Source organism: Hydra viridissima, unplaced genomic scaffold, assembly GCF_058129835.1.
Source record: "Hydra viridissima isolate aposymbiotic clone 2 unplaced genomic scaffold, HvirCarnegie_v1 scaffold_4, whole genome shotgun sequence".
NCBI classification, from domain to species: Eukaryota; Metazoa; Cnidaria; class Hydrozoa; order Anthoathecata; family Hydridae; genus Hydra; species Hydra viridissima.
Genome location: NW_028324303.1, coordinates 1,729,983 through 1,751,739, shown reverse-complemented (window position 1 = coordinate 1,751,739; position 21,757 = coordinate 1,729,983). Strand labels below are relative to the sequence as shown.

The 21,757-nt window shown below is 28.8% G+C and overlaps 2 protein-coding genes across 8 annotated transcripts; both read left to right on the top strand.

Annotated features, from left to right (window-relative positions):
- Positions 1 to 1,757: 1,757 nt before the first annotated feature.
- On the top strand, positions 1,758 to 15,293 carry LOC145183839 (RNA-binding protein 25-like). Of its 7 annotated transcripts, none has more exons than XM_090083721.1 (17): positions 1,781 to 1,866; positions 3,595 to 3,678; positions 3,831 to 3,906; positions 3,982 to 4,039; positions 5,747 to 5,838; positions 5,939 to 6,070; positions 6,508 to 6,577; positions 9,162 to 9,202; positions 9,378 to 9,461; positions 9,707 to 10,075; positions 10,230 to 10,393; positions 12,152 to 12,311; positions 12,460 to 12,570; positions 13,011 to 13,430; positions 13,639 to 13,737; positions 13,905 to 13,952; positions 14,931 to 15,293. In XM_090083721.1, exons 5-17 carry the CDS (start codon positions 5,794 to 5,796, stop codon positions 15,021 to 15,023), a joined length of 1,836 nt encoding a protein of 611 aa, XP_089939847.1. In that variant the 5' UTR covers positions 1,781 to 1,866; positions 3,595 to 3,678; positions 3,831 to 3,906; positions 3,982 to 4,039; positions 5,747 to 5,793; the 3' UTR covers positions 15,024 to 15,293. The 7 variants fall into 7 exon arrangements, with proteins under 7 accessions (XP_089939842.1, XP_089939843.1, XP_089939847.1 ...); XM_090083722.1 differs by having other exon boundaries at positions 3,785 to 3,906; XM_090083718.1 differs by lacking the exon at positions 1,781 to 1,866 and adding an exon at positions 4,648 to 4,807 and having other exon boundaries at positions 3,594 to 3,678.
- Positions 15,294 to 17,845: 2,552 nt separating this feature from the next.
- LOC145182901 (SNARE-associated protein Snapin-like) lies at positions 17,846 to 19,307 on the top strand. The gene has a single exon (XM_080058175.2). The coding sequence runs from the start codon at positions 18,338 to 18,340 to the stop codon at positions 18,686 to 18,688; it is 351 nt and encodes a 116-aa protein (XP_079914301.2). The 5' UTR covers positions 17,846 to 18,337; the 3' UTR covers positions 18,689 to 19,307.
- Positions 19,308 to 21,757: the final 2,450 nt, after the last annotated feature.

Here is a 21,757-nt window from a genome sequence, read left to right as displayed (position 1 = left end):
AAAAAAAATTTTTCAGAGTGATAAATTAGATCTTAGTAACATAAGAATTCATCATTGATAGTTATAGCATAAAACTTAGTCATCCCGAGATAGTGAAAATAAAATGAAAAAAAAAAAGATGCGGCTTATTCCGCTCCGGGGCAAGTTGCAACGGTGAAAGGCGCAACTTGCAATACTTTAAAAATATAAACCTAATAGAGTCCTGAGAATTATTATCAATTTGTCTGTAATTTATGTTTTTCTCACATAAATTTTGTACTTAAGAAAAAAGTCCAAAAGAAATTTACTGGAAATTTACTATATTTAAAATTTTGTCCAATATTGTAATAAACTAAATTATGACTTTTTGTAAACAGCTTTTTTTGTAAACAATTTTGTCTACTATTATGATAAAAACGTCCATTAGTTTTAGGAAAAACTAGAAAAAGCGTAAAAATTAATTTAAGCTCCAGATACACTGTGTTTCAACTTACCCCCATGAAAGTTGTTACAATTTACCCCGTAGACATCATGATCACTGTAATCAATATTTATAACTATTTGTAATATGTATAAATACAGAAACAATGTGGATACAGGGATGTCAAAGGTAAAAAAGAAGCTTTATAAAATTAACATCTTGCACCAATCAGACTTTTCTTAGCACATGAAAATGGCTCAATGTGTCAGCGGCTAAAAATACAATGTATAAGCCTAATAATTCATAAAAAGTTTTGCTATTAATTTAAAAATCATGTATCATAAACTTCAAATACTTTTCTTGAGAAAACGATGCAGAAAGAAGTCCCTCCTAATTACCCCAAAGGCGTTTTTCTTCTAATAAACATCATTACAGATATGGGTTTATTGTAACTATATTGGCAATGTAATTACAATAAACTCAAATCTGTAAATCTAAACCTTCCAAATTAGTTCAACTGCTGCCTATGCGTAACTAATATTTTTCAGCATAATCTTAAAATAGCCAATTATAGTAATTCCATAAATTCACTTTTACAGTTGACTTATAGAAGTTGCCTACTCCAATTTGGTACTTGTTAGATTTAATTTTACACTTGGTCCCAGGAACCATTGCGATTGGTAGTATGATACAAAGCCCGAAGTTAGCAAACTTAACGTTTTGGTGTAAAGGTTTTTTTGATTTCCACGTAAGATTAGGGTAATGTCTAAATGTTTATTGTAAATTAAGACTTGAAGTTAAATAATCATCAAATTTCAATTTTTTTTTGTCTTACAAAGTTCTGAAGGTGTTTTTTGTTATTGCTTTTAAAAACTGCCTATTTGTTGGAATTCCTGACGACAGACTTGAGCTAAGGAAATAGAAGTAAGCTTTTAGATGCATTTCTGAGAACCATCGGCGATAAGATACCATTAATTTAGAGAGCGTTTGGCAAAGAAACAGCCTACATATTGCATGTAAAGACAACTAAAGAGCATACTTAACTAATAATCCTCGTTAGCTATTATGTTACCAACCATGTTTTTTCTGGCCAGTATTCTGTTTTTTTTATTTATTAAAACCTATTATTATAGTTCTCAAAATATCTATGCATTTGTATAAGTTTTTTTAAGGCTAATTATTTTTTAAAACTTTCCTTAAAATATTAATTGTAAAAAGGAATTCACCTGATATTCCCTATCTATTCACCTGATATAACCCCTCTATCAAATTCAGTAAGTATATTTAACGTTAAAGAAGAAAACTAGGCTCAGTAAAGATATTAAATTACAGTGAGTTAGGTATTTATATGCAGTAAACCTTTAGTTCTTGTATATATTCATTTAGGAAAAAAATATACTTTATATACATATATATAATTGAAAAATAAAATGGCTCCTGTTATAAATGGAATTGTTCCGCCTTTGGTAAGTCTACATTATCTATCATTAATGTTAAAACCCTAAATAGTTAATAATTTTTAAAAGCCAAAAAATTGTTCACTAATTTGAAATTTAGGAAACAGTTTTTTATTCACTAGTAGTCACCAGGTAATTGACAATCAAAAAATGAGAAATATTTTTTTTTTTTGGTTTTTTTATGTAGGAGCAATTAATCATATATATATATTTGCTATAGGATTATCAACAATCACATTATTACCTTATCATTGGCAAGTATGTACTAACAGCAATTATCTTATGCTGCTTTTAGTTATTTTCACTTATTAGATAATCAACGAAGATCATTAACAAATATGGCTGAATGATTGCTATCATCCTTTTCAAACAATTATCAATAATCCCTCTTCATTTTTTAAATATATCTGATTAAACTGTTAAATGTTTTTTTACATGATTATCAACATAATAATCATATTGAGACAAAAATTAAGCAAATTTTCTTATTAAAATTCTAAGTAAACCATACAATTAATTGCTTATTGTTCATCACTGTCAATCAGATAACAATCAGGCCTGCTAGGTACCAATTTTAAATTATCTCACCAGCTACAAGATGATATGCAATTAACTCTTGATTAATCCTTTAGCGCCCACAGTAGTGGTTTAACTTGCTATTTAAACTATATTGTAATGTCTTACTTAATACATTTTATATTAATTTAGTAAGTTTGACTATTTGAAAAGGTGGGCCATAAGGGGTTAATTGTTTAATAAAGGTCGCAATTCCTTGAAAGCATTTATTTTTTTAACCAGGATTGGTTTTTTAAAGCTAATACAATTTTAAAAAGAAAATTAGCAAGTGTGAAACTTGTTTGTATAAAGTGAAAAAATGTTAATTTGAATTTAAATATTTTAAAAATCTGTTTATATCCAGCTGCTTTAAAATTGGGGTTTTGGTAACAGTTGCATGTTTGTTTGAATTTATGTTTGTCCTGTAATGTTCTTTTCTTTCTTAATGTAAGATTTCTTAGTTTTTATATATAGGATGGTGAGCTTTAGTAGTATTTAGCTAGTTTTCTTTTTAAAATTCCAGTTTTTTTTTTAATGTTGATTTAACTCTCTTGGTGAAATTTTTTTTTTGACAATCAGAGATTTTTTTAATTGCATTTCTGGCTCCTGGCTCATTCCTTAAGCCTTCTCTATGTTATTGATTTAGGATCACCTTTACTTAAAAAATGGTGAATTTTCTTTGATTTGTTTTAATTTTTTTTCCTCTCGTTTTATAGAAAGGATACTAAAAAATTTCTCTTTTTTTAATCATTTCTTAAAAGCTAAAATAGTATACTTGATAAAGTGTGAGTATTAGTTTAACAGCATAAATCATGTAAATTGAAAGTTTTTCTGTTAAACTTTTAAAATCTTATTTTTTTTATTGTGTTTTGGAAAAGTCAATTTATCAGAATTTCTTTGCTTCCTAGGGAAAAAAAGCTTAAGTCAGTTGATTTCATGAGTGCATACATATCTTAACTTAACCTAATTAGGCTATAAAATCTTAATATAGCATGTTACTCAATAATGTCTTTGAAAGCAATCCAACTTTTGCTGGTTTTATACAACAGTTTTCATAATAATTCAGAATAGTGTTTTAAATCTGTTTTGAAAAATCAAAAGTTGTTCCCTTTCACTGTTTGTGCTAAAATATAGAAGTATTTTTGCTTTCCCTATCAATTTAAATTATATATTAATTCATAGGTCCAGAAACAAGAGATCACCACTGTATTTGTAGGTAACATTACTGACAAAGCTTCTGATACACTTATTAGACAAATTCTTATGGTAAGTATTAACTTTTTTTTATTAAGAATTTATGAATTGTTTTATTTATTTTTTTTAATATATAAAAGCATTTCCCAAAACCTTTATTTGTCTTGCTTAATTGAAGAATAGAAAAGTTGCATGATTGATAATTGAGGTAATTTTTAATGAAGTATGTTGGAATGAACTGGTAACAAAGTATTTCATTTCCTTGGGAAAAAAAACATTTCTTAATTCACCATATCCCAGGTATTGCATTTGTTATTGCATAATGTGCATGTCTGTAGTAAATGCATAAAGCTTTTATTTATGTGATTTTTTTAGAAATGTGGTTATATTGTAAGTTGGAAGCGTGTTCAAGGTGCAGCTGGCAGATTGCAAGGTATACATATATACATACATACAACATACATACATACATACATACATACATACATACATACATACATACATACATACATACATACATACATACATACATACATACATACATTTACTATTTGAAAATTAATCTAAAGTACTTATACAATAAAGGTTTCAATTTTCAATTGTTTTTTAATTGAGTTTTTTGAAAGCTATTCGAATTGTTTTGTCATAGGATTTTGTATATGAAGTAGGTGACTGTAATAGCAATAATCACTAGCTTTATGCTAGTTAATTGTTTAGTAGTAGTCTTTCATAAGTAAATATAAGCAGTTTCATTATCTTTCGTAAGTAGTCATAAGAAAAGAAAATTTTTGATAATTTAACTTTAAAAATGGAATTTGTTAAAATGAAAACTGTTAAATGCCTGCTTAAATTTTAAATGCTGATTGCATTGTGAAAGGTACTAATTAAGGAAACAAGTCATCTGGAAGGCAGATGTGCATGAATTACAATGAGTTGACTGTTTTAAGATAGTTGGCCATCTCAAAATTTCTACATAAATATCCTTGAAAACAACCAACAATTAACCTTCTACCAATTTTCTTCTATTATTTTTCAACTTAGATAATGCACTTTTGGGTTGGATGGAATAAAATGTTTGTTGTCCTCCTACCCAAGGATTTTATCTAAAGTACCAATTTCCAACTATGAGAGATGGTGGAGGAAATGTGGTTGTTTAGGGATGTGTTAAGGGAGACTATAGATCCAATATCTCTTATGGAAGGTATTATGAATCAATATACAAATAAAAACATAATGCTGCCACACTCTAGTGAAAAGATGGCAATAGGATTGCCTTTAGAATCAAAAACTGTTTGACATGGTATGGAATCCACAACTTGGATATCCTACCAAGTACTAAGTTTGTTAAATTGTTGTTAGTTACTTTTGAAGCTTTTATTGTAAAATTTATTAAATTTAAACCAGATATAAGTTATGATTAAAGTCATTTCCCAAAATTTTTACACCACAATATTAATAATTCTTTGTAAATTTGTTTTCAAATTAGGTAATAAATGGAATGTTTTTTCATGTAAACCATGGGTACAACACAACTGAAAAGAAAAAATAAGCTATCAAAGAGAAACTGAAATAAAGTCCCAAACTTTTGCACATTACTGTAACAAAAAAAAAGAGTTAATACCTAAAATTACCTTAAACTATCTTTTACTTTAATGAAAGTAAATCTTTTATTTTGTAATGGTTGTATGCTAGATGAAAAAAAAAAGCTTTACTATTATAAAAACATAACTGCAAAAAAATAATGCTATTTGGTTTATTTTGTTTTTTAAATTGCAGATAAAAAGCTGAAAGATATTTGTTATAATTCTGCTGATAGTTAGAGATCTATCAATACACAGATTTTTTAAAAGCTCCTTCATCAACTGCAATTAATTCTGCTATAAAGTTTACCAGAAAAGTTCTTTTATTTACACAGATTTTACAATAGAACAGTCTCTAAATTTTGCCACATGTTAAAATCTACAAATAAAAAGCTGTAAATGTGTAATTCTCATTTTAAATAATGTCAATTCACAAATCAAAAGTATTTTCCTGACCTCATGGTTGTTGTATTTAAAATTATTTTTTAATATTTTTAATGTATGTATAAAAATAACATTTCTAATAAAAACCTAAAATTAAATCCTCTTGAATTTTTCAGCATTTGGTTTTTGTGAGTATTCTGATCCTGAAGCTGGTCTTAGATCTATGCGGTTATTAAGTGGATTCCAGATTGGGGATAAGAAGTTACTGGTATGTTAATAAATGTTTTATTAATTTGATACTGTTAGACGAATCTTTATCAGCTTGTTTTCTTGAGCTAATTTTATGTAAAGTTTACTTTTAAATGCAGGTTAAAGTTGACTCAAAAACCCGATCACAATTAGACCGCTACAAAGAACAAAAAAAGATTGAAAAAGAGGTTTTATGTGATTCTGGTGAAAATTTGGATGATTATGATATTGAATCTGATGAAGAAACTAAAGTGAGAATATTTCTTAGTGACTTTTCTTTTAGTTTTAGTGTCAGTAAGCTGTTAGTGAATGATTGGCACCTAGTATTAAATTGATTTGAATAATGAAATCATAGTTTACTACCATGGTGTGACCTACAAAGTCCTATGCTTTAAGAAAGTCCTAATTTAAGAAATGACAAATTTCCTATATACAAAATAAACATTTAGAGAAAAAAATTTAGTTATTTTAACTAACTAGATTTCTAGTTAAAGCAACTTAGTTATTTTAACTAGATATCTAGTTAGTTAAAATAACTAAATTTTTTTCTCTAATTATTTTATATATAGGAAATTTGTCATTTCTTAAATTAGGACTTTATTAAATTGTAGGACTTTGTTAGGTCACACCACAGCAAGTAAGTTTTGCAAAAATTAGTTTTAAAATAGTATTGTTTTGATTTTAACAGAAACAAGATGATGCAATTCGTAAAGAAATTGAAAAGTTAATTCGTGATAATATGTCTGAATTGGATAGTGGTAAGTATGAAATATAATGCACAATCTATTATATTTTTAAAATTTTTGGCTTTGGTTTTATTTACATTAAGTAAAGACTGAGACTGGGGACAAATTTAAAACTTTCAGTACTTTCCCCAAAACCAAGCATTTTGAAAATTTACACTTGACTAAAACAATATTAAATGCACAGATGAAAGTCTCAATAGAAGATGAATAACCTGATCAAATAGTGTTTACATAAATGTAAAGTTAAAACACTAGAAATCTAAATTGTTCGGTATAAAATGAGTGGAAAGCTATAAAACAGATAAATCTTCTTACTTGGACAGTTTTTGGAAAAAACCCACTACACAAACTGGTATAACTTTTTGCAATAGTTTACACTAACTGATAACTATGAATCATTACTAAACATGAATTGTGACTTTAAACTAGCTTTACTCTGCTTGACAAAATGATACAATTTCCACCAAATTAGCTTCCTGCATCCCAACTGTGGCATCCTTTCATAATTGTTAAAAGCAATGCTACACAGTCCAATTAAATGCATATGCTCAGCTAGGGTTGGTTGCTTGCAAGCATATCAACAATAGGTTCCTGGTAGAATTCTTTCCTGAGATGCACTAAAAATAAATGTTTATACTGTTTAACCAATATTCAGAAGTCATGAAAAACCATCATCTTTAAACAATATTTTCAATACAAACCTGAAAAAGTAACTTCATCTTAATGAAAAAGTTATTTTCTCATTTCAAAAATACATTTTATTTATTTTAGTGCTATTGTTCTAGATGATAAATTTTGTTCTTTAAAAGAGGCTTTTAGTTTGTTATTACATTTAAAAATACTTCTGCATATTTTCAGCTCTTTCTGTTGTACTCAAAATATTTTCCCAAAAAAGAACTATTTTTTAAAAATCTATCATTGCTGAATTTCAGTCTCAAATCATTTAAACAACTTAGGCTATCATGAAATAATTGTTTCTTGTGCAGCTGAAATTTTTTAATTGATATTTTTCAATTGCAATTTTGTATGTCTGTGAAATTTAATGATCTTTCAGAAACTAATCAATCAACTTTTTTATTCTTTAGATCAATCAGTTACACAGGCATCCAAAAAAAAACTTTTGAAAAAGTGTTCTTAGTTGAATAGTTTCTATAGGATTTTTGGAACTGATTTCAAATACAGGGTGACAAGAAATAATGGGATATTTTTCGATACTAAAATAGAACTATTTAAAATAATTCTATTTTAATAAATTATAGCTCTATAACTTCATTAATAAGGTATTATTTACCTCATAATAAAGTTTTTTTGTTTGTTTGTTTGTTTTTTTGAGAGTTTATTATTAGTTAAGATTATATCAAAATATAATAATTTCACTACACGAGGTAGGCAACCGTCAAAGTGATATTCCTAGAGCCTTGAAGATTGCCGAGTAAACTGTGTCAAAAACAAATCAGTGATACAAGGAGTTGGGTCATGAAGGTGACAGACCAGGAAAAGGTTGTAAACCCGCAGTCCAAATGTCTTATTTACAGAAAATCATCAAAAAGAGAATCATCTATGAAATCTAAAGAGATCAATGAGAATGATTATTTGTGACATCTTAGTGAATACCAAAACAGTATGAACAGTATCACTAATGAAGTTATGGGATTAAAACCTTACGAAATTTGTAAAATGCAGCTGCTGACAAATGTTAACAAAGCTGTAAAGAAGAAAAGATGTCAGATGCTCTTGAACAGGGCTGTAGGGAACAATAGGTAATAAGTCCATTTTTCAGATGAAAAACTGGTCACAATTCAGCAAACCCACAATCCTCAAATATATAGGTTTTGGTCTCAAGTGCACTCAGAAAATACAAGACAGGTTGAATGCCACCAAAACCATCCTCACTCAGGGTTCGGACTGAAATTTGTGCCCCCTCTCCTTTTTTTTTTTTTTTTTGTTAATCAAGAAGTTAAATTGAATCAAATGAACTATCAGAAGCTTTTTTAAGAGCGGATCCTTGCTTGGGCTCAAAAGCACTTTGGTAATAACCACTAAATCATTCAGCAAGACTCTGCTCCTGGTCACAGAGCCTAGAGTACACAAGACTGGTGTTTTGCCTTTTTTCCTGACTTCATAACCTCTCAAGAATGGCCCCCATCTTGACCTGATCTTAATCCCCTCAACTATTCAATCTGGTCAATTTTAGAGAAGAATTGTTGTTCTAAACCACATAAAAATTTAGAGTCCTTAAAGCAATCTTTGTTGTCTGGGATAAAGTAGGGGAGGAGGTGTTTTGCCCAATAGCCCTTAATTTCTATAAATGTTGCCACAGAATTTTTATTAAAATGCAAGGCTATTTTCAAAAGCAGTTTACTAAGTGCTATATTGTTGTAAAATATTTGTTTTCCATTAGCATTTGGCTATCAAACATGACGCACAATAATCTTAGCTTCATTTTTGAAGAAATAGTAGACAATCAAACAAAATCAGTGCTATATATGCAATAAGAATTAACCATTATTTTTTCAGACAGTTTTCCCATTACAGACTAATGTAATTCATACATGCTGGTAAACCTTTTTGTGATTTACATTTTGTTCATTTTAAGGCATCTTACAAACATTTAAAAAGACTCATAGTGGCAATGCAGTAAGTTAAAATATTTTACATTTGGAATCCATATAAATTCTTAGCATTTGTCTTCTACAGGCAATATGGATATATTTCTTTTAATCAATTTATTTTCTATGTCAATGAGTCTTAAGTCAGTTTTTAATTTTTGAAAAACATTGATTCCAAAGTAAAAGTAAATTTTTTGTTTCAGGAAAACTTAGAAGGCTTAGATATGAATGATGATACAAAAAATCTTGTTGCAAAAGAAATAAGAGGATTTCGAGAGACATACAAGGTAAATATTTTAAAATGCTTATTAATTTTGAGTGTTTAGGCAATATTATTTTTTTAATCTTTTTTGATGCATTCAAGAAATATCTTATTAATGAGAAAAAAATTTCACTATTTATTACATGCTATAAAAACACATATTTATTACATGCTATAAAAACACATATTTATTACATGCTCTAAAAACACATATTTATTACATGCTATATCAACACATATTTGATAAATAATTGAAAATTTCTTTTTAAGGATGAGAGGAAAGAAAGAGAAAAAGATCGAGAGCGAAGCCGAGAGAAGGATAGGCACCGAGAGCGAAGTAAAGAACGGGAAAGAGAATATGAAAGGGAAAAAGAAAAACAACGAGAGAAAGAAAAGGAAAGAGAGCGGGAAAAAGAAAGAGAAAGAGAACGGGAAAGACGAAGGCGAGAGAGAGAACGTGAAGAACGTGAGGAAAGAGACAGTCGTAAGCATGAAGATAGTGAAACACCATTGAGAGTTTCTAAGCGCTCAAAATCACGCTCACGTGAACGAGAAAGAGGTGTAGAAGATAATGATGAAGAGTATGAGAGAAGAAGGATGGAGAGGATTAAAAAAGACAAAGAACATGCATTTCTTGAGGTTGTTTGTTTTGATAAGTATCTACTTACTTGATTACAAAAATGTTTTATGTAATCATATTTTAGTGATTAATTTCAGCATAAATTTTCATAATATTATATAATGTAATTTTACATTATTCACAATAATTACTGAGCTATTTCTGTTCCATTAGAAATTAAAGGAATGGGAAATTCGTGAACGAAAAAGAGCTCGTGACTATGAAAAACAATCTACTAAAGAAGAACGAAAGAGGAATGAAGAAGAAGAAGAAAGAACTCATTTATTGGAATTTTTGGAGGACTATGATGATGACAGAGATGATATTAAATACTACAAGTAAGAATTCTTTTTCCTACAACTAATTAAAAGAAGTTACAAATCAATGCAGAAAGAAAATGTATAAGTTTTCATAATAGTGCATTTAACTTCCAATATGGGTTCTCATATACTATTCATTACAGTCATCTTCAATATAGCTGATTACACTATGTAACAAAATTAAATTTGGGTTTTAAGTATAGCTCTAAAGTAAAAAAATAAATGGTTTTATTGTCAGTACAAGACATTTTGTACTGACAGAAGTTTATTTAATTTCTAGACTTTTATAGAATTTTCAGGAATCTCTTAGAGCTCTCTTGAGCTTTCTAGAACTGTCCTGAAGCAGCATAGGTACAAAAGTAATATATACCAATATCTCAATATAATATATACCAATATCTCAGTGTTGATATGCTAAGTAGAGATGTTGTGAGTATTGTTTGCATAGCACTGTTAAAATAGATGGCATCCAAGAGATTGCTTGCACCTAGCAGTTGCATTTTAATACATCTGGCAATTTATCAGAAAAATATAAAAGTGTTCACTGAAAGCATATGTCAAGATGTGTCAAGGTTATAAATCATATTTCAGTATGCCTGTTGAGTCCAATTCTGAGCTTATGACATCTAGACTCAAATAGGGGAATTTATTTGGTGTGTAAATCAGAGTTATCATAGAAAACCAAAATTTGGTCAAATTTTTTTAGTCACCAAGATGGGCTATGCTTCTGCAACAGTGCAACCAGCCTATTCAAGAGTATAGGCATTAGCTGTAGTCTAAATGAATGGCGCCTATTTATCTACAGTTCATCCAAGAGTCTCAAAATTGCAAGTAGATGGTTTAGAATTATGCTCAAATGGGATGCAGAATGTTTCTTTAAGTTCAACAAATGGATATACAATATTGCAAAAAAAATCTGAGTAGTTTAGTTCTAAAGCTAAAACTTTTTAGCTTGGTTTGGAATTTTTTATTTAAACTTTGTTGCAAATTTTGAGACAGGCCAAGTTGAATGTGCTGATTGACCAGGTTTTAGCACAAAAAGATGTAGATTGATTTTGTTCTAAATGTAACTTTTGTAGCTAAAATGTCAAAAAAAACATGAATTTAAGTTAACTACCTAGTTATAGATTTTAATAATAATTGTATGTTAAAATATCAAGTTCTTAACACTGAGTGACTTTTAAAAAAAAAAAAACTGGACACGGTTTTTAAATTTTGCAAGAGTTGTTTGCATGTAAAGAAAAAACTATTTCTCACAAACAAGATATGACATCCTTTTTGGAGTTGTATTTATGAACATCAATCTATGCAGTTCTTCAGTGTCACTCAAGAATTACATGGATTGATGCTTATAAATATTGATGTTAATAATGGTGAAAAAACCATTTCAACTCAACTTTGCCTGCACTAGACCTTTTTTGCACTTTCATTACATTCACATTCTTCTTAGCCTCAAATCTCTTGTAGTATCTATTGCCAATTCACTATTTTTGTACACTATTAGCTTATTGAGATATATAAAAACCCAAACAACTTTGCCAATTGTGACAAATTTTTTTAAATGATCAGATTTTCTTGACCTTGAATCAATTTTTCTATTTAATTAGTATTCAAATTATTGTAAAAAGTTACACTCGCACGTTGACTCTAGCAAAAGTAAAAAATATAGTTATCAATAGATTGTTTTGTAGTTTTTTGAATTAATCACTTTTACAGTACAAAAGATTGAATGGGCTTTATAATACTCTATGTAACAAAAGTTTATTTGTAAAACAGAGGGAGTGCTCTTAGTCGACGTATGCGTGACAGAGACCTTGAAATACAAGCAGATGCTCGTGATAAACAAAGAGAAATGGAGGAAATTGAAGAAGTACTTAAAAAACAGTTAGCTGGAGAACCTATAGAAACTAAAAAAAAGCGTGGGAATGATTTGGAGGTATTAAAATCTTTTTTGCATTTTTTTTTTTTTATACAATTTATAAGGTTGTTATTTTTGTGTGTAAAATAAAGAAAGGATTTTCAAGGTTTAGCTAAGATAATAATTTTATTTATGAGTTAAAAACAGAATATAATTGTTTTTTTAGAAAACAACCATTCAACAAGAACTAATGGAAATAGAAAGACATCAACCAGTTGCAGCCCCAGTGCAACAGAATCCTAATCTTCGACCAGCTTTTACATCAATAAATGAAGAAGTAAGAAGTTTTTATTTTAAAAGATAGCCTAGAAATTGTTTTGTAAACAATATTCAGAACTATATTTTAAAGTTTTCTCTGTTAAATCTTACTGTGTTTTAGGTCCCATATATACAATACAATCTTTTAAAATAAGTGTGAAAGTATTTTAAAGTAATGGTTAGGTAAATATGTGGGTGTTTAATAAAAAATATTATAAATATGATATTTTTTATTATTTAGTTGAATATAATCAAAAAATGACTGAGGTCAAAAGTTTTTTAAAGGAGTTTTTTTTCTTATTTTTGCACTTTTTTTTTTTTTGTTTTTGTTATATTAAATTATTTTTACATCTTTAGTTTTATATTGTTAGTTTTACAAATAAATCTTTTAATCTGAAATTAAAAGAATGGAATTTTGTACATTTAAACAGTTTAGTAATGATAATTTTCATGTTTTAGACTCCTGATACATCACCTGCTCAATTAGATACAAACTCTCCAAGTCCTATGAGTAGTCCATCGTTTACGAAATTTAAGTCAACTCCTGAGTCTAAAGGAAATACACCGTCCCTTAAGCGTGAATACTCTGAAACAAACGGCTCTGGTGAACCTGTTTCCAAAAAGTTTGGTTTTGGAATGAAAGTGGCAACAAATGTTGCAAATAAAAACAAATTAGGTGCTGTTTTTAACGTCAATGAGGATGCACAAGGTGCTAATGAGGAACCTAAAAAAAAATTATCTCGTCTTGATGAGGATTCTAAGAAGGAGCAACCAACAGTTGAAGATAAAAGAAAGTTAATTAAAAACCTTATAGAAAAAATACCCACTGTTAAAGAGGACTTATTCATGTACCCATTAAAATGGGATATAGTTGACGAAGTAAGAGTGAATTTCAACCAATATTTTAGTATGCTTATAATTCAGCTCTATTTTCTGCTAAATATGGCTGATGAATTTCCTAATCAAGCTGTGAAAGAAAAAAAATATCCAATAAATGGTTTAGGATATTTAGAATGTTGTTTCTTAATTGCCATAAATCATTTTGAAACTTTTTTTTAAGCTAAAGTTTTTTAAAATTTTGTTTCAGACATTAGTTGAAAAGCGGATCAAGCCGTGGGTTAATAAAAAGATATTTGAATATATAGGTGAAGAAGAGCAAACTCTTGTTGAATTTATATGCAGCAAGGTAATTTATTATCATTTTTATATTTTTTTTTTGTAATTGTACTTTTTAATACTTTTAAATATTGTTTTAGCTTTATTTGACCCAGAATAAAACTACAAGCCTTTTCCATCCATCTAGGAATCCCTCCACCTAGGAGATGTTTTTTAAAGTAGTCTTTCATTTTTTAGGTACTAAGCAAAAGCAGCGCAAAAAATATCTTGGAAGATGTTGCTATGGTATGTCAAAAAAAATTTTTCAACTTTTTGTTTTGGTCTCTACATCCCCTTATTTTCACTTGGTTCTTATGAACGTCTCAAATTGGTTACAAATGATCTCAGCGCGATATTAGTGAGAATAAGGGGATTAATACTGCAATGAACTACTTTGATTCGTTCGTAGGTCCAGTGAAAAATGTTGATGTTGCAGTTGGTTTAAGCTGTTTACTTGTAAACCTGACGTATGAATGAAAAATATTCTTTTTTCAAATCTCGATCTTTTTCGATAAGAAATCTTTTTTCATTTTTCGGGTGCTGCAGTTACAGGTATGGCTGCCTCTGCACTCAAGGATATCAAAAAATAAATTCAATTTCCTTAATTTTTTTTTTTTTTCTTTTTTTTTTTTTCCTTTTTTTTTGAGCTTTAAGATTTTATTTTATTTTAAAATCGTCAAAAAAAATTCGTCAAAAAAATTAAAATGTTTCAAACGAAACGTTCTGGTTTATTGCATAACCATTCGTTACTTGTCTCAGAGAAACTAGATTTAATACAGAGTAATGCTTGCCCAAAATCTAATTTCTACGCAGGCATAGCGTTGTTGCCAGTGATCCAGAAAAGAGATTGATAGACACAGAAGCATGAGAAGGTTTGCCGGGGAATAATCGATTATCATTTTTATTTCAGCGAATTTAACCTTTTGATAAGTATACTCGTTTAAATTTAACATTGTTTTTTTTATAAAATGCATGAACTTATATATTGTATCTATATTAAAAAAAACCTTTAAGTCGGTCTTATTTTAAGTGTTGTAAGGTTTCTTTTTAATTTATGCTAATGATAAATGCATAATTTTCTCGTACTAATTTGATTACTGGAAATTTTAACTGACACTTTTATTCAATGATCGATTATTCTGCTGTTGTTTGTTTTTGCAATAGTTTTTTTCTAAGAGTTTTATTTCAGTAGTTCAGCGTTTTAAATTATTACTTTATTTCCAGGTTTTGGACGAGGAATCGGAAGTGTTTGTCGTAAAAATGTGGCGTTTACTCATTTACGAAACTGAGGCTAAGTGTCTAGGATTGGTGAAGTAACCAATTGCTTCGGTGTATTCAGCCTTCTGATGCTATCAAAGCAACAACAACAAAAGATAACTGGCGTTAGTATGCTTTTAATAGTATCTGAAGAACAGTTCAAATTAACCTTTAATGGGTTTTTGATTGCTTCGCTATTGCAATTCATGAGAAGTCAGTTAAAAAGTGCTATCACTATTAGCAACGTTGTCGTCATCCGGTGATTTCACGCTTTATATTATGTATTTTAATCCTGTTTATTATATGAAATATCAATCTTTCTATACAAAACTTTTAAGGCTAATTTTTAAATTAGTAAATTCTTACATTTAAAGGCGATTTAACAATTGCACAAACATTTAATTCCGTATCAAAGCTGACAATAAAAAAAAAAAAGCATTTGTTCTTTTAATTTAACACTTCAATCCAAATCCAGTTCCCCGCGTGAATATTACAAACGGTTTTATTTTTGAAAATCGACTTCAATTTACAAATATTTCCTCTATTGGTCTTACTACTTTTTTTACCCTCCTCTTACTGAGTGTTATTAACGGTTAACTTTCTCTTTTTTTATATATGTATATACTTTGCTTTTAGAGCTGATAGAGTAACTTTTCTGCTTTCAAAAATACTCTTGTTGGCTTCTTATTCATCTAATCTTAACTGTATATCAGCTCGTGTATTTCTTTATGAGCTTAAAGCAGATGATTCAGTTGTTGTAGCAGGTCAATCTTTTTAATCCTGTCCTTTGCAACTACAAAGAAGTGTCGATTGATCTCTAAGCAAATTGAGTACTAATTTGTTAATATCTGATAATACTTGTTTAATCGTACTATTCATAAAAGTTTTTCAGTTTCCATCCTTACTGAATTTTTGTTCATTCAATAAATATTTTGAGCGCCACTCTCCTAATCTCTCATAAACTATCGGTCTTCTTAAATGGCTTAACGAGGCAAATAAATTCACTTTTTAAACCTTTTTGAAAAATACGAATCTTATCTTGGTTAATTTTTAATTCGCTCTCATAATTAAACATACGAAATGGAGTTTCATGATAGACGTCATCAACTCCTTGTTAAATCCTTCTCAATGGCTTAAGTGAAGGAAGAAAAGCTGGTTTTAAAAAGCAATCTTCGTTTTTATTGTTTGAAAAGGTTTTTTGTAAAGTCTATAGTATTTTGTTTGCCTTGTCTGATGAATTTTCAAAGTGATCAAAACATATTCCAGATAAATTAAATGGTCTCCAACTATTTCTGCTTACAAACTTGGCTCAACGAAAGCACAAATCTGTTTCAGGAAAATTGAATACTGTTTTAGTAAGGATGCCAATTTATTTCAACATAAAGCTATCGTATTGCTTTCGAGTCTAACGTCCTTCAAATAATTCTGTCTGGCTTGATTCTTTTAGATTTCAACTACAATCAAATCTTCCTTAGTTTTCAAAACCAATATTGTTTATAAATTTTAAAAGTTTGGTATTGATTACTTTAGATATTTAGCCCGTCGTTCTTGACTTACCAACACCACTAAGTCCGTTTATTTCTTTAACTCGAAAAAAGTCGATTTCGCTGCTTATAACTTTGAGTAGCTTCATTTTTCATATTAACTGCTCTAATTAGAGATTGAAGTTTGGTTTTTCGTTTTTTTACAATTAAAAAAGATTAAAATAAAATTTTTTGTATAAGTTTTTTTAAAATAAATTCAATTTTCTGAAGTTTATTAAAATAGAACTCTTTATGCGTTTAAAACACTGCCAGGTTTTCGGTGTGGCATGTTTACATTCATTCGTAAAATTATTAGTTAAAATTAATTTTAATCGAATTAAATCAGTTTTAATTGAATAGCACCTCTGCTCAATATCTTGAAACAAAATAACATAAGTTTTGCGAGGTATCGCAATTTTTTTTTTTTTTTTTTGAAATCCTGTAAATTTTTATATCTAAATATAAAAAATTATTGTAAATAAGATCAATTTTAAACAATATACAGAAATTTTTATTTTTATCGTAAAAAATCGAAAAACCAAAGTCCGGTGTCTAGCTCTGAACGCAAATTTTGTAATACGTTTGGTGATTCCAAAGTAAAATACTCCATTGTTGTAAGCACGTAGTTTATTTTTGTTGACGCAAAAATCTTTGAAAATTGAAATAAATGAAAAAGCAGCCAAAAAGTGAAGATAAGTAGTAAAAACAAGTTCATTATTACAACGCCATTAATGGTAACACGCCTAAAGACATTGCCAAGATGCTTAACAAGCCTCTGAGTACGGTTTACACAGTGATTAAACGTTTTCAAATGACTGGTTGTGTTCAGAGGAAACCTGGCAGTGGTTTAAAGAGGTCAGTTCGGACTCTTTAGTTGATCAAGGCAGTCAAGGGTCAAATTTCTCGAAATCCAGTACGGTCAATGAGGAAAATGGCTAAAGAGCAATCTGTCAGTGAGCACACCATAAGAAATCTGGTCAAGAAGGATCTGGAGTCAATAGTCAGGATTAAATACACATGATTTTCCTAATTGTCAAAGAAAAAAGATATGAAAGATCAAAGAAACTTCTGAGCCTCCTGAAGAAGAGATCAACAACCATCCTAATCTCAGATAAGAAATTATCTACTGTTGATTCTCTCAAACAGCAGAACCAATCGTTTTATTGGTCATCAACCAGTCCAAGAGTATGTAAAGTATACATTTAAGACAAAATATCCGGCTTAAGTTATGATGTTTGGCCTCATTTCTTGAAGCTGTGAAAAAAATCGCATCGCACGAAATAATTTGCTCCGTGGAAATCCGCCTTAAAATTTAGATCCGTCCGGTCAAATATTACGGACGCACGAGGGCTTGGTCTGTAGTTAAGTATAGCTTATAACAGTATAAATTATTTGATAATACGTATACCCAACAGCTCTGTGAAAGAATGAATGAAATAAATTTGGATAAAAAGCAAATGAAAAATTTTTTGCACATGGTTTTGATTAATTCATAGCTTTGAGATGGATTGATACCTTACAGCATCTGTAGAATGCTAATTTAATAAAAATAAATTCATTTAGCAACTGTTTGAGAAATAACTGAATACTAATATTAGAATATTTCCAAAGAATATTCCATAGAATTAAACTACCATGTTAGTTACATAGAACTCCTTATAATTAATTCATAAAAATTTATAAAGAAATACATGTTTATAAATAAATAACACTTTGTCTAAAGTTTTTTTTGTAGCTTTATAAAAAAATGTAGGTGTAGGTGTAAATTTCTTGTCTTGGATGTCTTAAATTGATATAACTATATATGGCTAAAAGTTCTGTTAATTTTTTAAATTTAATTTGCAGGTTAAAATGTCAAAATTAGGTGATGCAAGCCAGAGTAATCTTTCAGAAGGTCTCTTATATCTATTGAAGCCTGCTGTTGAAGAGATTGACATGAATGTTAAAGACACAAGAGAAAGTCAACTGTTGCTTCGAGATAGTATTGACAGGCTAAATTTAGACTTAGAACAACTGGCTTCATTGCAGAAACCTCCAATTGATCTTGACCCTTATATTAAAAAACTTTTAAACTGTCGTCGAAAAGTAACAGTAGTTAACAGTATTCTGCAAAATACTCAAGAAAGACTGAGCAAATTACAACAAAATATTTTAAGAGAGATAAATAAAAAAAAATCTCTTACAGAGAATATTTCTGTGTGATATTCTTGATATTGAAATTTTACCTATTTGATTTATTGATGTTAAAGATTAATTTTGCTCATCTTATATTTGCTTTAAAAGCATAAAACTTTTTTGCATAATTAAAGAATATAGTGTTATAAATATTTGTATTAATAACCATAATAAATCACGAATTCTGATCAATAGAGGATGTTTAACTTGTTGAAAAATGAGTCTTTAACTGCAAACACTCTGAATACATCACTTCTTATGGGAGTTTTAAACCATCCTTAACAAACACGCCAGGAAGTCAACAAGTGGAATTACAAAATATATCTATATGTCAGAGAAGACTTATGATAAAAAAAAAAAGACAATTTCTAAAAGAAACACATCCCTTTTCTGAGTGCATGGAATTCTTTGGTTTTAAAAAAGAACAGTGATCTGGTAAAAAAAACAAACAAAAAAAACAATGTCTCGATGATAAAAAGGGACCTAAACTCTCTACACTACCGAAAAACTTTCCAAAAACTTTCTTTTCAGTTTAGACAGGTTTATTACTTTGGTTTAGACAGGTTTATTACTTCTGGTAAAGTTAATTTCAGGTTGTCCTCAGATTTTATAACTGTTGTTTTTATAATAAAAATGATTATTTTTATTAACTTGTTAATTTTGAATCAATTTTTGTCAGAACCATAGACATAAACTAAGCATTGTCAAGGAAAACATTTCCATTTTAAATAATAAACTACAACAAAGATAAGATCTAAGGATGGATACAAATTTTTTTTAAAATAATTTTATGAAAACTTTGAAATGGATATACTAACTACTTACGGTACTTTATTTCTACATTAAATTTGAGAAAAAGTTTTCAAACTTTATTTTAAATAAAATCTATTTTTATGTGTGATCTACAACCTTTGTCTAAGACGATGAAGGGCAAATGCACAAATTCATGGACCTCTTTTTTCTGGTAAGTCCTTAAACAATGGCGCTTAGTTTATATAATCATATAAGACTCTTTGCCTGAAAACTAATTTCTAGTAATCTGATACATCTGCTACAAATCTGAAACAAATCTCATACATTTGTATGAGACTTGTATGAGATGTATGAGATATAATTTATCTCATACAAATTTATCTCATACAAATCTGATACATATCTCATGCAACTCATACAAATCTCATATAAGTCTCATTTAAATCTCATACAAATCTCATGCATATCTCATACAAATCTGATACGAGGCAGTTTAGTGATTTTAGCATGAAAAAAAAAATTTTAACGCAGCGAAAAAATGGCATTGAAAAAAAGTGATCACAAAAAAAAAAAAACAATTGACAAATAAAAATGGAAAAGTTTGATGGGAAAATTTTATTTTTTTCAGACGGAAAGTTTTAACTTAAGTTAGAATGAATGACGGTTTTATTTATTATTGGTATGATTTAATCAAAAAAAAGATAACATTGGCATGAGTAGTAACTTTGGAGAGATACAGCAATAGTTTTTCAGTGAAAAACTCCAAATATTTAAGTGCAGCTAAAACGAATGAAAGGAAGTACAAATACAAGAGGAAAAAAATCTTTTAGAAGGTGCCTTATCGATTTTAGCGAGGGTGTTCCTTTTTAGAAATGGAATTTTCAACAAGATAATGCAGCGTGAATTGTAAAAAAAATAGTTCCAAGAAAAAAATACTGGTATTTTGGATTGGCTACTCCGCTCACTCCGACTTGAATAATATTGAAAATTTATGAGAAATAATGGCACGGACGGTATATTCTAGAGAGTATCGACGATACCAGAACTTAAAACCTCTATCAAGCAAAGTATGGGGTGAATGTTTCGAGGGTTCGGAAAATCTTAAAAAAAGTGTAAAAAGTTAAAAATCTTTGAATTAATTTGTGTAAAAGGTAGAACACATCATGAAAAACTGAAGCTAAAAAAATCATTATTTTACACTTTTGTTAAAACTATAGAAAATTTTGTGTGTTTTTTGCACAAATTTATAACTTTTTGTTGTAGAAAAAAATCAACGTTTTCTAAAAATTTTATTTTTGTTTAATTTTTTTGTTCTTAATAAAAATTTTCTTCAATAAAAAAAAAAAAAAAAAAAAAGCAGATATTTTATGTATACATTTTTATATAAAATATTTGTAAACGGAATGGAGATTTAACTGAGTGAGACTTTAAGAGTCAGTTTCCACTTATCCGTTTAGCTACGGGAAAAGGAAAGGGATGGGAAAACTAATCACGTGAGCATAAGCAGTTTGTAATTTAATTTTGAAAATTAACCACTGCGCATGCTCACGTGATTAATTTTCCCATCCCTTTCCCTTTCCCGTAGGTAAACGGATGAGTGGAAACTGACCCTTAGAATAAAGATATATGGGACTTTTTCGAAGCAACTATTTCCAAATAGTTTTCAGCAATTATAAATTTCATATTTATGTGCTAAGTTATATTAGTAGTATTGATATTATTATGATAATATTATTTTTAGTTCGTCAAGTTTTACATATTTTGTTGTTGAACTGATTATTATCAGAGAATGAAATTTATTTTATGAAACGCGATTTCTTCACACTGATAAGTATTTAGTTGAAACGGTCTCCAAGTAACTGACCGGTTCGGTTTTAATTTTAGTAACCGAAAGTAACCGAAAAACCGCATTGGGATTTGACTTCGCGGAAACCGAAATAAAAATCGACTATTTTTAAATCAACTTTAAGTCCATAATGGCGGAAAAACTTTCCAAAATATGCTGATTTGGACTAATACTTAAAACATATCTTATGTTTGGCGTCATCATGTGACTTGAGTTTTTGTGCACTTAGTTTAAACACTTTTTTTTTTATCCATTTAACACAGGGATTTTCTAAATATCAAACTAAAATGATGAAATGATGAAAGTCCGTACAAATTATTCCTAAAATTTTAAGTTTTTTTTCGACTTTTTATAGAGATCTGAACAAAAAAATAAAGATTTATAAACCAAATTCAAAAATCCCTCTAAAATTTCAGATTAAATGAACAAAGCTAAACTTGAGAAACTGTACTTTTAAGTCAAAGCAAAAGCGATAAAATGTGAAGTGAGATAAACGA